Source organism: Antechinus flavipes, chromosome 2 (assembly GCF_016432865.1).
Source record: "Antechinus flavipes isolate AdamAnt ecotype Samford, QLD, Australia chromosome 2, AdamAnt_v2, whole genome shotgun sequence".
Lineage (NCBI taxonomy): Eukaryota > Metazoa > Chordata > Mammalia > Dasyuromorphia > Dasyuridae > Antechinus > Antechinus flavipes.
Window position 1 is genome coordinate 276,822,220 of NC_067399.1, and position 16,374 is coordinate 276,838,593.

General features: G+C 34.1%; 1 protein-coding gene and 1 pseudogene across 2 annotated transcripts in view; one reads left to right on the forward strand and one right to left on the reverse strand.

Moving 5' to 3' along the window:
* TP53BP1 (tumor protein p53 binding protein 1) overlaps positions 1-16,374 on the reverse strand; it is a 136,011-nt gene that overhangs the window by 113,178 nt on the left and 6,459 nt on the right. For both annotated transcript variants that reach the window (XM_051977182.1, XM_051977181.1), the window contains exons 8-10: positions 13,261-13,427; positions 6,611-6,734; positions 5,868-5,962 (exon numbers count right to left, since the gene is read on the reverse strand). In XM_051977182.1, coding sequence (XP_051833142.1) covers positions 5,868-5,962; positions 6,611-6,734; positions 13,261-13,427 — 386 coding nt within the window. The remainder of the gene's footprint in view (positions 1-5,867; positions 5,963-6,610; positions 6,735-13,260; positions 13,428-16,374) is intronic.
* Positions 6,586-9,719, forward strand: LOC127549305 (26S proteasome regulatory subunit 10B-like; annotated as a pseudogene).

Genomic DNA, 16,374 nt, shown 5'->3' on the forward strand with positions numbered 1-16,374 from the left:
ACTTTCTGAAATGACTGACAAGACACAAATCTTGAATAAAATTCATTAAAAAAAAATAAAAAAGGGTACCAAAACCAAAAGTAAAAGTTTTTTTTTGAAAGGGCTTTTTCTTTCCTTTTCCTTAAAAAAATATAAAATCTAGAGAGGATTGGTAGATCCCTTACAGTGTTGAGTACTTTTCAAGTACTGAGCAGATAAGTAACATAGAATTGATGTTACAAATTTTGGAACAAAGTCTACCATTTACCACTTCATAGAGATACAGAGTCTATAGCTAAACACTTAACAGGAATTTATGCTGAAGGGGAAGAAGGTAAAAGAAAAGGTAGGCAACTGTTGTGATAATTTTTTGTTAAAATTTTAGAGAACAAAGCTAAAATAAGTTTTAGATGAAAATAAAGATTTTGAAAAGCAGAGACAGTAATAAGCATATTCCAAGAATATGTAAATTTGTTTAAATAAATGCAAAGGCAGGAGATGGGATATGAAACTTGGGAAATTGTTTCTCTTCCCTTCCCCACCCCTCCAAACCAAGGGACCTTTTCCTTACATTTCAATTTGGTACTCCAGAGAAAAGGAACTACCATATAACCTTTGTGATATTATTGTCATTGTGCTACATATTGTAGGACATCATCATTTTTAAATTATCATTAAAAAGAATTTATCAAATTCCATATACAAATTTATCAAGACATTGCCCTGCTCCTATGTGAATCTTTTCCTGTGAATTATACACTAAGACAGATGATGACACAGATAAACAGAAAAAGGAGTGTTAAGTATCAATTTAAAAAAATACAAATACCAAATGAATACATTTAAATGCTATCAACTCTTGACATTCTGAACATACAATAGAGAAAGCAGACATTTTGATGTGTCAAAATTTATGTGTAACTATGCATTCAGAATAAAACAAAACAAAAATACTAGGGAAAAAATCTTTGTGGCAAACATTTCCAAAATGAGACAAACAGCATAATATGGTAGAAAGAATATTAAAATTGGAATCAAAAGAAGACCTGGATTTAAATCATGCTTCTGATATTTATTACCCATATAGCCATGGATAAATCATTTCAATCATTTCACACATCTGTAAAATCTATACTATATACCATAAGCAAAATATTACATAAGTGTCAATAATTTATAAGTCTTAAATCTAAAAGCTATAAGGAATATACATTTATAAACTTTTGAACCGTACTTCCCTAAGTAATTGGTCAAAAAACAGAAACAAGGGGCAGCTAAGGTGGGGGCAGTGAATAAAGCACTAGCCCTGAAGTCAGGAGGACCTGAGTTCAAATCTGAACTCAGACACTTTCTTGTTGTGTAATCCTGGGCAAGTCACTTAACCCCAATTGCCTCAAGGGAAAAAAAAAAAACCACAGAAACAAGCAGACTTAAAATAACTAAAATTATCAATAACTATATGTATTCAAACTCTGCAAAAAGAATGCATATCAAAACAAATTAAAGTCCACTAACTGAAAGACCTCTGAACCACTCAACTATTTAAAAAACAATTTAAAACTATGCAATTCAATGCAGATGGGGCTGCAGAAAAAATTTTTCTTAATACCACTGGTTAAGTCATGAATTACAACAACTCTTTCTGAAATGTATATGGAATTATACAATAAGACTCATAAAGCTGTCAATACCTTCTGTCCCAGTGATTCCTCTATCAGACTTAAGTCCTAAAGATGTTATTAAGCAAAAAAAATTCAAGTAGTAAAAAACTGAAGCATGACTGAACAAACTGTAATACACAAATAGAATGGAGTATTACCACTCCATGACAGCAAGCGAAATTTTTGCATAACACTTAAAAGTCTATTATGCATCTTACACTCTAGCTCATTTAGGCCTCACAACAACCCTTGTAAGTAGTTACCACATTATCCCCATTTTATGAATGAATTAAGTGAAGCTCAAGGTGTTTGAGTGACCTACCCATCATCATTCAACCAGCAAGTACCTCAGGTGACATCTGAACCCAAGGCAAAGACTCTATCCAAAACCCATGATAAAAAATGACAACTATGAAGACTACAAAATACTGTGAGGAAACAAAACTGATGTTCCATAAAGACAGCAAAATGAAAACAAGATATACACTAACATGAGTTTGTAAATAGTTAAAATTAAAAACTGTAATACCAAAAAAATCTTGAAAAATACCCAGGAAAGAAAAAAAGACAGAAGGAAATAAGACAACTTTAAAAAAAATTATAAATAACAAAAGTCTAAGATTCATGTACAAAGCTTTGAAAAATTCTGTTTGTATAAATGATATTTTGATGCTCTCTTGATGGTTAAGTTTACTATTTTTTTAAAGAACACTTTTAAAATGCCTACGGCATAGTGGGCAGAGATCACACTGGCCATGGAGTAAAGAGGACCTGAGTTGAAATCCAGGCTGAGATACTTAATATTTATTAGCTGTGTGATCCTGGGCAAGTCACTTAACCCCAACTGCCTAGGTCCTCCCCCTCTCCTCCCGCCCCCCAAAAAAAGTCTAGCATAGAACTTTATTTTTTAATCCAGCTTTGGAATGGTGTAAAAAAAATTTTTTAAGACACTGACCTTTCTTTAAGACCTGACTTAATCATGTTTTACTAGTATTTCTTGAGTAAACAATCAATTAGAGAAAGAAAGAAATCAAATTAGTGTTTAGCAACAACAACAAAAGGCCTACCTGGAGTTAAATTTTGTCATGATACTCCCCCCAAAAAAACTTAAATTTTTTACATATGTACAAACGTCAATACCAGCCTCATACCTAAAAAGGAAGCCAGAGACCAGAGAATTAAACCCTAGATTTAAAGTTAGGATATTTGGTTTCAAAATCCCAGCAACTGAATTAAATTCAACAAGCATTTATTAAACACATATTATGGGGCCAGGCACTATGCTACCTCTGGAACGACAAAGAAAAAAGCAAGATAATCATGGAGCTTACCTTCTACTAGGGAAAAACAACATAGGTGGCCTAGCTGTACCAGATCTAAAATTATATTATAAAGCAGCAGTTACTAAAACCATCTGGTATTGGCTAAGAAATAGACTAGTTGATCAATGGAATAGGTTAGGTTCAAAGGACAAAACAGCCAATAACTTTAATAATATAGTGTTTGACAAACCCAAAGACACCAGTTTCTGGGATAAGAATGCATTATTTGACAAAAATTGCTGGGAAAATTGGAAATCAGTATGGCAGAAACTAGGCATTGACCCACACTTAACACCGTACACCAAGATAAGGTCAAAATGGGTTCATGATCTAGGCATAAAGAATGAGATGATAAATAAATTGGAAGAGCATAGGATAGTTTACCTCTCAGACCTGTGGAAGAGGGAGGAATTTATGACCAAAGAAGAACTAGAGATCACTGTTGACCACAACATAGAAAATTTTGATTATATCAAATTGAAAAGTTTTTGTACAAACAAAACAAATGCAAACAAGATTAGAAGGGAAACAATAAACTGGGAAAATATTTTTACAATCAAAGGTTCTGATAAAGGCCTCATTTCCAAAATATATAGAGAATTGACCCTAATCTATAAGAAATCAAACCATTCTCCAATTGATAAATGGTGAAAGGATATGAACAGACAATTCTCAGATGAAGAAATTGAAATTATTTATAGACATATGAAAATATGCTCCAAATCATTATTAATCAGAGAAATGCAAATTAAGACAACTCTGAGATACCACTACACACCTGTCAGATTGGCTAGAATGACAGGGAAAGATAATGGGGAATGTTGGAGGGGATGTGGGAAAACAGGGACACTGATACATTGTTGGTGGAATTGTGAACACATCCAGCCATTCTGGAGAGCAATTTGGAATTATGCTCAAAAAGTTATCAAGCTGTGCATACCCTTTGATCCAGCAGTGTTTCTACTGGGCTTATACCCCAAAGAGATACTAAAGAAAGGAAAGGGACCTGTATCCCTTTGTGGGATGTTTGTGGCAGCCCTGTTTGTAGTGGCTAGAAGCTGGAAAATGAATGGATGCCCATCAATTGGAGAATGGTTGAGTAAACTGTGGTATATGAACGTTATGGAATATTATTGTTCTGTAAGGAACGACCAGCAGGATGAATACAGAGAGGACTGGCGAGACTTACATGAACTGATGCTGAGTGAAATGAGCAGAACCAGGAGATCATTATATACCTTAACAACGATACTGTTTGAGGATGTATTCTGATGGAAGTGGATCTCTTCGATAAAGAGAGCCTTAATTGATCAAAGATGGACAGAAGCAGCTACACCCAGAGAAAGAACACTGGAAATGAATATAAACTGCTTGCATTTATGTTTTTCTTCCCGGGTTATTTATATCTTCTGAATTCAATTCTCCCTGTGCAACAAGAAAACTGTTTGGTTCTGCACAGATATATTGTATCTAGGATATACTGCAACCCATTCAACATGTAAAGGACTCTTGCCATCTGGGGGAAGGGGTGGAGGGAGGGAGGGGAAAAATCGGAACAGAAGTGAATGCAAGGGATAATGCTGTAAAAAATTACCCTGGCATGCGTTCTATCAATAAAAAATTATTAAAAAATTAAAAAAAAAAAAGAAAAAGAAAAACAACATGCACAAAAATGAATAAACACAAAATATATATAAAATAAACACAAAGTAATTTTAGTTGTAGGGCCAGAAAAGCAGGGAAAGAATCAAGACAGGCCTCTTATAAGAGGTGGCATTGCCCATAAGCCATAAAGGTAATTAAGAGTTCAAAGAGGCAATGAAGGAAAACATTCTAGTTATGGGAGAGACAGCCTCTGCAAAGGCTTTGGGACAAAGGATCTAATGTTGTAGATAAGGACTAAGAAGGCGGCCAATTTGGCTGAAATAGTAAGTAAATAGAAGTAGTATGTAATCAATCTTGAAAAAGCTTTAAATGCCAAAAAGAGGAGTCTGTATTTTTCCTGGAAGCAACAAGGAGCACTGAAGCTTATTGAAGAGGGAAATTACATGGTCAGGCTTTAAGAACATCAATTTAGTAGCTATATGGAAGATGGCTTGATGAAGGAAAATATCAGATGAAAGAAAATCAAAGCTGTTGTGGTAAAGACAAACAATTCAGAAAGACTCAAGGACTCTGATCAAGGCAATAGAATGGTTAATAATTCCAGGAAATTTGTGATGAACCATACAAACCACATGCAGAAAGAAAAGTGATAGACTAGAGTACAAAATAAAGCTTTTTTTTTTTTTTTTAAATGACATGGGCAGAGCAGGAATTTGTTTTTTTGATTATACATGTCTGTAATGGCTGTTTTTCTTGTTTTCTCAAGGAATTAAGGAAAGGAGGTGGAAGACAAAATTGAAAATTGAAAATAAAATTGAATTTTTTAAAATGTTTAAAGACTAGTGTAATAGACGAGTCATGAATAGATGAAGGTAATGGTTAGTAAATTAGGATTGCTGTGGTCTAAGTAGAGAGAAGGAAAAGATATAAGAAATAATGTGCAGGCACAATCAAATAGACTTGGCAAATGAATTGATAGATGATGGGATTGGGAAAGTAGAGAGTCATGGATAACTATTAGGTAAAGCTGAATAACTAGAATAAAGTTACCCCTTTCAAATTAAAAAGAGAAATTAGGATGAATGGACTTAAGACATGTTGAGCTTGAAATGAACATGAGACATCAACTGGAAATGTCCAGAAGACAGCTAGAGACAGACTAGAGTTTAGGAGAAATAGCCTGAATCACCGCCATCTGGCATTTTAAAAAGAAATTAAAAATTCTAGCTATATAGAGATTTGTGTCCCTTCTTCTAGTCCAAAACTATTCTGGGGTAAAAATATAAATAAAAGTTCTGACCTTTTATTTCTTCTTGTTCTGTTGGACTGCTAGGGACAATAAAAGGAGTAGGCTGGAAAACATCTGGTGAAGGAGCAACTGGATCTGGTGAACTCCTATGTAGAAAAAGATAACAGGTTATTTTACTAACAATCACAGTTTTTTTCCCTAATAGCAAAAACACCTTGAGCAAACAACACTAGAATACTCTGGCACAGAAATTATTTCCCTTTTCAAACATTTCAGAAAGAATAATAAACAAAGAAGAATGCAAGCAAGAGACAGTAAGTGACCTATCATAAAGACACGAGACCTGAAAAGCATAAAAACTACTACTAAAATGCCTACTGACATGAAATCTTTTTCAATTGGAAAACCTTGTGGATGTTTACAAAAACTTCTTTATCTATAAACTATTATGAGGGTGAAAATGAATAAAAAATTTCCATTCACCATCACATATATCATTGATCACTTGTTCAGCCTGTGCTATGGAGTAAAGAATAAGCTTGTGCTTATTAAACAATACAGAGAAAGGAAATGTCTACTTTGGATATATGACTTTCTCCAAACAATGGGAGAAGCCTTGTACCATCATTTTTTCAGAAAGTGCAATTTTGGGATTCATATAAACACTAGCAAAACCCTTAGATAGAAATGCAGACCTTAAATCTTTTTAAGTTTGTAAAAGAATATTAATCTTTTCTCATCATCAACCCTCACATAAATGTTTCTCTCCATGAAGACAATTTCCTATTACTTACGTTGTGGTACTCTCCTGCACAAGAGAACCCTGTCCAGAGAGATGCAGAAGTTTCAGTGTGGTAGCTGGTGTGGAAGCCAAAGAATACCCATCTTCCACATTTGGAGTAGAGCAATTATCAGGAGCTAGGCAGGGAAAGGAAAGAAATCTAGTTAAGTTTCTCAGACAGACTGAAGTCTCAGAAGATTACTCTTTGGACTCTTAAAAACAATATATCTGATTTCTAGTTTATGTTCCTTAGGACAAGAATTATTTTAATACCTAAAGCACATTATGATTGTGATGAGAATACCACCATGTTTCAAGAAATGACAAGGGTATGGTTCAAAAAATATATGAGAAAACCTACATGAACTGATACAGAGTGAAGTGAGCAGCACCAGGTAATATTGTACACAATAACTGCAACATTGTATGTGGTAACCATTATGATGATCGCCTATGAAAGATTTAGCTACATTAATCAAAACAGTGATCCAAGAAAGACTTATGATGAAAAATGCTATCCACCTCAAGATAAAGAATTGATGAACTGAGTGCAAATTAAAGTATAGTTTTCTTCATTTTCCATGCCTTTTTTTGTACAATATGCTAATATGGAAATGTTTTGCATGATTTAACATATATAGTTGTTATCATATTGCTTACTTTCTCAATGTTCTCAATGAATGGGGAGGAGAGAGTAACAGGAAAGGAGAAAATTTAGAACTCAAAATTCTTTTTAAAAAAATTAATAACTATTTTTTAAAAAAACAAATTATAGCTTCTCATTATGGAGGACCCAAGAGATAAGGCTCTTCAGAACTATCATAAAAAGCTGCTTGAGTACAAGGAGATCAATGAATCTCTCAGAATTAAGAGAAAAGTTGAAAAAGCTTACCAAGCAATATAAAAGTCTAAAAATGAACTGAAGGTCTTACAAAGTATTGGGCAGATTGAGGGTGAAGTGCTTAAACAATTGATAGAAGAAAAATTCATTGGCAAAGCAACAAATGGACCAAGATACGTTGTGGGTTGATGGTTGTCAGCAGAATAAAATTAAACTAAAATCACGCATAAAAGTTGCTCTGAATATGACTATACTATCATGAGATATTTGTCGAGAAGTTGATTCATTGTTTTACATGATGTCTTATAAGGACTCTGGTAAATGTTTCTTATTCTTAGATTAGAGGATTATGTGAACAAATCAAAGAATTATGAGAGAGAACAGAATTACCACTTACAAACCCTGATTTATTCCAGCATATAGGAATACCTCCAAAAGATAATTTGTTATATGGACCATGAGGAACAGAAAAAACACTCTTGGCAAGAGCCATTGCTACCAGTTGGACTGCGATTTATTTAAAGGTTATATCCAGTTCTATCATATACAAATACATTGGTGAAAGTGCTTGTTTGATAAAAGAAAGGTTCAGTTATGCTAGGGATCACCAACCATGCATCATTTTCATGGATGAAATAGATGCTATTGGTGGTCATCGTTTTTCTGAGGGTACTTCAGCTGATACAGAAATTCAGAGAACTCTAATGGACTTATTAAATCAGACAGATGGATTTGTTCTTTACAAACAATAAAAATGATCCTGGCTACAAACAAACTAGACACACTGGATCTTGCTTTGTTGTGTCCAGGAAGATTAAATAGAAAAATACATAATGATTTGCAAAATGAATAAGCAAGATCAGACATAATGAAAATTCATGCAGGTCCTATCACAAAAGTTCTCAGATAGCTTTAATGGAGAAGATCTGAAAAATATCTGCATTGAAGAAGTTATGTTTACAATTCGTGCTGATAATAATTTTGTTGTATAGAATGAATGCAATGTGAATGCAATCGTGAAAGCAATAAGAAAAATGGATGATTCTAAGAGGTTGGAATCTAGACTAGGTAAAACTGTCTACGTTATATTTCTTAAGAGAAATTGGCATATATAAAAATAAAGTTGAGGAAAATTTAAGAAAAAAACTAAATTATAAACATTGCAATCCCAATAGAACACAAGATTGGGCATGATGTTAAAAATGCACATATATTAATAAAGCTCTTTTGACAAAAAATCATATACTCAGGGTCTAAGCTTATGGAAAAGATAGAAAAATTTCTACCTTTGGTACTGGTTTCTTCTGTTTCTCAAACAAAGTGACAACATATTAGAGGCAGCTACACACTCTCCAAAAACAAAACTATTCTTAGGTTAGAAGCATACTTTGTTCTTATTATAGATAAAAAAATGTAAAGTATTATAATATTCCAAGTGTGAGCCCTTTGGTTTTTTTTTTCTGTCCATTCATTTTTTTTTTTTTTTACTATAGCTTTTTATATACAAAATATATGCATGGGTAATTTTTCAACATTGACCCTTGCAAAAACTTGTTTCAACTTTTCCCCTCCTTCCCTCCACCTCCTCCCCTAGAAGGCAGGTAATCCTCCTATGCATGTTAGATATGTTAAAATATATGTTAAATACAATATTTACAATATTTAATTAAATATACATATTTATACAGTTATCTTGTTGCACAAGAAAAATCCGACTTTGAAAGAAAAAATAACCTGAGAAGAAAAAAACAAAAATGCAAGCAAACAATAACAGAAAGAGTGGAAATGTTATGTTGTGGTCCACACTCATTTCTCAGTGTTCCTTCTCTGGTTAGCTGGTTCTGTTCCTTACAGATTAATTGGAACTGATTTGGAACCTTTCATTGTTGAAGAGAGCCACATCCATCAGAATTGATTATCATGTAGTATTGTTGTTGAAGTGTATAATGATCTCTTGATTCTGCTCATTTCCTTTAGTATCAGTTTATGTAAGTCTCTCCAAGTCTATATTCATCCTGTTGGTCATTTCTTATAGAACAATAGTATTCTATAACATTCATTCACCACAATTTATCCAACCATTCTCCAATTGGTGGGCATCCCTTTAATTTCCAGTTTCTAGCCACTATGAAAAGGGCTGCATGTGAGCCCTTTATTATTAGTAAATATAAATAAAAGTAACGCAGTACTAAATCATCTAGCACTAAATCATTGTATCATTGTATGAAATTGACCCATCATACTTCAAGGTTTCAAAAAGGAAGAGACCAACATTTGCCACTTAATTACCTCATAGGGCTATTGCAAAGATAAATTAAAGAACTACAAAGCATTTTTAAATTGCTACATTATCCTAATTACTTATTTGCCTTCAGAGTAACTAAGCCACTTTGCCTAAACAGCAAAATGGAATTTTCAATTGGCAAGCATATGAAGACCTTTATATGGAACCACCTCAAATCATATTTTAAATTGGAAATTAGTATGGCAGAAACTAGGCATTGACCCACACTTAACACCGTACACCAAGAGAAGGTCAAAATGAGTTCATAACTTAGGCATAAAGGCAACAATGATACTGTATGAGGATATTCTGATGGAAGTGGATCTCTTCGATAAAGAGAGCTAATTCAGTTTCAATTTATCAAGGATGGACAGAAGCAGCTACACTCAAAGAAATAACACTGGGAAATGAATGGAAATATGGAATATTATGCCTTATAAAGGCATAAATAAAATGGAAGAGCATAGGATAGTTCAGCTCTCAGACCAGTGGAAGAGGAAGGAATTTATAACCAAAGAAGAACTAAAGATCACTACTGACCACAAAATAGAAAATTTTGATTATATCAAATTGAAAAGTATTTGTACAAACAAAACTAATGCAGACAAGATTAGAAGGGAAACAATAAATTGGGAAAACATTTTTACAGTCAAAAATTCTGATAAAGGCCTCATTTCCAAAATATATAGAGAATTGACTCTAATTTATAAGAAATAAAGCCATTCTCCAATTGATTAATGGTCAAAGGATATGAACAGACAATTCTCAGATGAAGAAATTAAAACTATTTCTAGCCATATGAAAACATGCTCCAAATCATTATTAATCAGAGAAATGCAAATTAAGACAACTCTGAGATACCACTATACACTTGTCAGATTGGCTAGAATGACAGGGAAAGATAATGCGGAATGTTGGAGGGGATGTGGGAAAACAGGGACACTGATACATTATTGGTGGAATTGTGAACACATCCAGCCATTCTGGAGAGCAATTTGGAACTATGCTCAAAAAGTTATCAAACTGAATATCCTTTGATCCAGCAGTGTTTCTACTGGGCTTATACCCCAAAGAGATACTAAAGAAGGGAAAGGGACCTGTATGTGCCAAAATGTTTGTGGCAGCCCTGTTTGTAGTGGCTAGAAGCTGGAAAATGAAAGGATGCCCATCAATTGGAGAATGGCTGGGTAAATTGTGGTATATGAATGTTATGGAATATTATTGTTCCGTAAGGAATGACCAGCAGGATGAATACAGAGAGGACTGGCGAGACTTACATGAACTGATGCTAAGTGAAATGAGCAGAACCAGGAGATCATTATACCTCAACAACGATACTGTATGAGGATATTCTGATGGAAGTAAATCTCTTCGATAAAGAGAGCTAATTCAGTTTCAATTTATCAAGGATGGACAGAAGCAGCTACACCCAAAGAAATAACACTGGGAAATGAATATAAACTGCTTGCATTTTTGTTTTTTTTCCCGGGTTATTTATACCTTCTGAATCCAATTCTCCCTGTGCAACAAGAGAACTGTTCGGTTCTGCACACATATATTGTATCTAGAATATTCTGTAACCTATTTAACATGTAAAGGACTCCTTGCCATCTGGGGGAGCGGGTGGAGGGAGAGAGGGGAAAAATCAGAACAGAAGTGAGTGCAAGGGATAATGTTGTAAAAAAATTATCCTGGCATGGGTTCTGTCAATAAAAAGTTATTTAAAAAAAAAAAAAAGGAAAGTATAGGAGAAGAAAGGTATCAGACTGATTCCCAATTGCAGAGTTATTAGGATAATTAAGTGAGATTATGTATATAAAATTTGGAAAACATTAAAATGTCACATTTTATTAATATTAAGAATAATTTATAAATTGCAAAAAAATAAAAATAAAAAAAATCCTATTTTAAAAAATTTGCCAAACTTGAAGTTGAGAACCTAAAGAATTGCAAGAGAATTCCCGAAAGAATTACAGACGCTGATACTGAAGAGTCAAAAAAAATATTTTGCAGACAAAAACAAGCTGTAAACTCAGTAACTGGGACAAGGCAACATACTCTCATTTGGAAACCATGAATTTGGAGTCAAAGGACCTAGGGTCAAATCATTAAATGGTGTTTCAGCTTCAGTTTCATTTATAAAATAAAGTGGTTAAATTCAAAGATTCCTCCCACCTCTGAAATTAGATCCTATGATCTTTTCTCTTTCAGACTTGAAAATCTGCTGGAACACTAACCTACAAACTTTGGCAGACATGTCTACAAAAAGAACTGCAGCCTTCTCCTTCCCCTTTTGTTAAGTCAGTAGAGGGAAGGATGTGAGACATGAAATGGTATTACAAACTTAAGAAAGTAAGAAGTGCCCATAAAACCACTATCCTAAATTTTTAAGAGAGCTGGCAAGGGCATTAAATTCAGTTCATTCTTGACAAGGTTTTAGCTAAGGTGTAAAGACAGCCATTGTGATTTAGAACTAGACATCAGTCTTATCTTCCAGAAAATAGATTTATTCAAAAGAGGCTAATTCATTATTGTTGCTAACAAACTAGATTCTCAAAAACCTACTGCTCCACATTTAAGTATAAGGACCCATTAAAAAAATAGTCTTTGGAAAATTTCTGATTTTACTATTTTCACCTCAGATCACTGAAGTCATAGAGATGAAAGCAGTAACTTACTGAGCCAACCACTATGGGGATTCAGTATTCAAGCAATAAATACTTTGCAGTTACTGACAATCTAAATTCTGACACTTTCTTAAAACTTAAACCTCAATTTCCTTCAATATCACTGTTATGGAGATAATAATAGAACAAGTAGCTTGCCTAAATAAGTGCTTATTTACACACATGTACACTCTATATAAATATCACAGTATATAAAGATATATAGTATGTTAAAAATCTAAAAAATAGCAATAATAATCTAGAAAATCCTTGATGTTTAGCTAAAAAAAATTTTTTTTTGTCTTGTGGAGGCAGTTGGGGCTAAGTGACTTGCCCAAAGTCACACAGCTAGGAAGTGTTATGTATCTGAAGCTGGATTTGAACTCAAGTCCTCCTGGGTGCTCTAGCCAGTGCTCTATCCACTGAATCATCTAGTTACCCTGAAAACATTTTCTTTCAGAATGATTTTTCTTGAATCAAAGCCTCTATCACAAATATTTCCATTCTATCTCCTTTAAAACCAGTGTTTCTCCCATCTTGAATCAGTATCTCCAATGAAAAAGCTGTAGTATGAGCACAGAAATACTCTGTTTGTATCTTGAGGAGAATGTATGTAAATACACAAAAGAATCTGTGGTTTTGTCTTCATGACCAACTTCCAACATAGGAAATCCCTCCCCCAACAACTCATCAGTGACTTAAGTAATAAGTAAGACATCAGGGAGTCACTTCAGAAAAGGTGAAGGGTAACTCATTTACCGAGGTTCATATAGCTATTATATGTCAGTAAGGAGTTAATGTCAGGTTTTCAGGACTCCAAACCTAGCACTACCTCCTTTGCCTTAAAAATAAGAGAAAAATACTGCACATACCTGTTCTACTACTCTGCTCAAACATGTCTTCCTGGGTTGACAAAATCTCAGATTCAAGTGATTTCTGAACTTGCAATTCATCTTCTAGCAGTTCCTGGGGTGAAAGTTGGATCTTGGCTTCCATATAGGTAAGAGGTACTTGTGAAATAGAAGGCATATTCTCTGACCTGCAAAATTCAGATCAATAAATAGTTTTTAAATTCAAACATTTCAATTTCTTATTAAAAATATTAAGTAAAAAAAATTTAACCTTGGACTTGTAAACAATAATATTCCCTATAGGAAGTATAGCTCCTCTTAAAGCTGTATTTACTAGTCTCTGCCTGGTTCTGGGATTTCACTAGAAAAGAGCAGAAATTCCCTCTACCAATGCAAATGGGCAATTATTTTGACAACTAATAGTCTTAGAGAGACTCTCTAAGATACTGAGAGTTAAATGACTTGCCCAGAGTACTATAGGCTATATGAATCTGAAACAGGACTTGAATCCAGTTTTTCCTGACTCCAAGGATTTTATCCATTTCATCAAACTGTTTCTTAACTACTAGTGTACACAAAGATGATAGTACAAAAAGTACTTCTACAAAGGGCAACAGTTCATCTGGAGAAAGCCTACATATCCACTTGACCCAAGTTTCAACACATTTCATACAATCTCTCATAGGGCAGTTTAAGTAGGAAATCTCTGTTCAGCTTTACTGGCTGCTGTTACATTTTGTGTGTAGTTTTGTCTGGAAGAAAATATCACTTACCATTTGTTGTTAAACAGATGGGACTAACACTCCAGATCTATAATACTGCGATAATTTAGAATTGTGATCCCAGAAGTATCCTGGGCCCTTTTCTCTGACTACCTTTTGACAGAGATCTCTTCTGCTCTCATGAATTCAATCATTATCTATACAGAGTTATTAATTCATAATGCAAAAATCTTTATCTTCTATACTCCAGCTTGCTACATATCCCATCTGGTTTAGTATTCCAATGGCATCTCTAACTCAATATATCCAAAACTGAAATTATCATTTTTTTTCTTCTTAAAGCCATCCATTTCTCTAAAATTCCCTGTTTCTTTTAAGGATACCACTATCGTTTCAGTTATAACCCAATTTCCTAATTGTAAATTTCTCCCTCTCCCTCAACAGCAATATATAATCAGTCAGTTACCAAGCCTCATACAAAATCTCATCTATCAATTTTCTACCTATGTAGACACCCCAATTCAAAAGTCCTCATCACCTAATGCCTGACATATTTCAACTACCACCTAAAGATCCAATTAGTTCCTCTGTTTCTAGTTTCCCTCTTCTTTAACCCATCTCCTAATTAGACAGCTGCTACAATAAGCTAAGGTTTTTTTGATCATGTTACTCCATGATCAAAAAACTCTAGGGGTTTCTTAGTGGCTCTAGGATAAATACTAATTCTTTAGCTTGGTATTTATAGTCTTCCACAATATCCCAAACTATCTTTCCAGAATAACTTTACTCTACTCCCCTTTTACAGAAGCTTTGTTCCTACAAAACTGGCCTATTAATTTTTTCCTAAAGTTTGTATCCTATTTTCCATCTACACAAGTTCTCAGGAGATCACAATGCCTGAAATACCCTCCATCTTCACGTATGCTCCTTAAAATCTTTATTTTCCTCCAACGTTCATCTCAAGTGCTACTTCTTATGCAAAATCTTTCATAATCCCCTCTAATTTCAGTGTTCTCTCCTTCCTCAAATTACCTTGGCTTTCCTTATCTCTTTCCAAGTTGAATTCCTTCTCCAATAAGTTTACTGAAAGCAAGAGTTGTCTCGTTTTTATTTTTTTATCCTCAGGATAAATCATATAACTAACTTCTACTTAATCCCAGAAGTGAGCTTCTGTTATAAATGCTGCTACTCATCACTTTTTGTGATAGCTAAGAATTTGAAATAAAATAAATATTCATTGGGGCTAAACAAATTGTGGCTTTTTAAAGCATATAATTATGCTTTAAAAAATGATGTGTGATGAGTGGTACACAGAGAAACATGGAAAGATCTAAATGAACCAATGCAGAGTGAAGTAAACAGAGCCAAAAAAAAAAACAACAACAACAACAAAAAAAAAAATGCACTGTAACTGCAACAATGTAAATAGATCACACACACACATGCATACATACACACACACACACACACACACACACACACACACACACACACACCAAAATAAAACAAAAAACTGTGTATCTAAATTATAAAGTTCAAACAGGACTCAAATGAAAACATATGAGAAAATACTGCCAGCCAATGCATCCCTTCATGAAGATGGGAGGTCCACAGTTGTTTTCAAACTTTTTCAATGTTATCAATAAGCTATAGGTTGATTCTCTGGGAGAAGAAGTATACATTGTATGATGGGATGTATGATGATGTTAGAAACAGAAAATATCAACAAAAACTTACTTTTTAAATAAAGTACTGCTACTAAAGTAATCTCTGGCTCCTCTTTCCTACAGTCATTCATGCTACCTTCTGTTGATCCTTCCCATCTTACCTATCACACACATGCCCAAAGTTCTCCTAAAGAAGGTTCTCTTCCACTTTCTTCATAACTTACTGCACTGCCTCCTTTATGTTGTGGCCACAGGATCTTGCCAGTTTCCAAGGCCTTTAGTCCCAAACTAACCTACAACAGAACTCATTAGAACATAAATTTATGAGTACCATCCAAAGAAAACCCCATTATTTCAAAAGCTTTCTGTACTAAAAACAGCTTTTTCTTGGTTCAGGTTCTTACAGGTTTTTGAGTACTCACATGCTCACACACTGTCTCTCTCTTTCTCTCTCTCTTTCTCTCTCGCTCGCTCTCTCTATCTTTCTCAGAAAATGCAAGTTTTTAAAGGCCCCATTTCTCCAACTATTATTATTCACACTATTTTTAGGCATAGTCAAGCTACTGCTGGCCAAAAAATATAGATATTACAATCCCAACAATGACGGCAGACAGGGTATGTAACATTTCCTAACTCTAATCTTACCTAGCCAAGACCAGAGTCCAAAATTTACCACAGATCTCAGAAAGTGCATACATCCTTGTAGTGTCTGCCCAGAAACTGTCAGTCTAAAGGGAAGCTGAGAA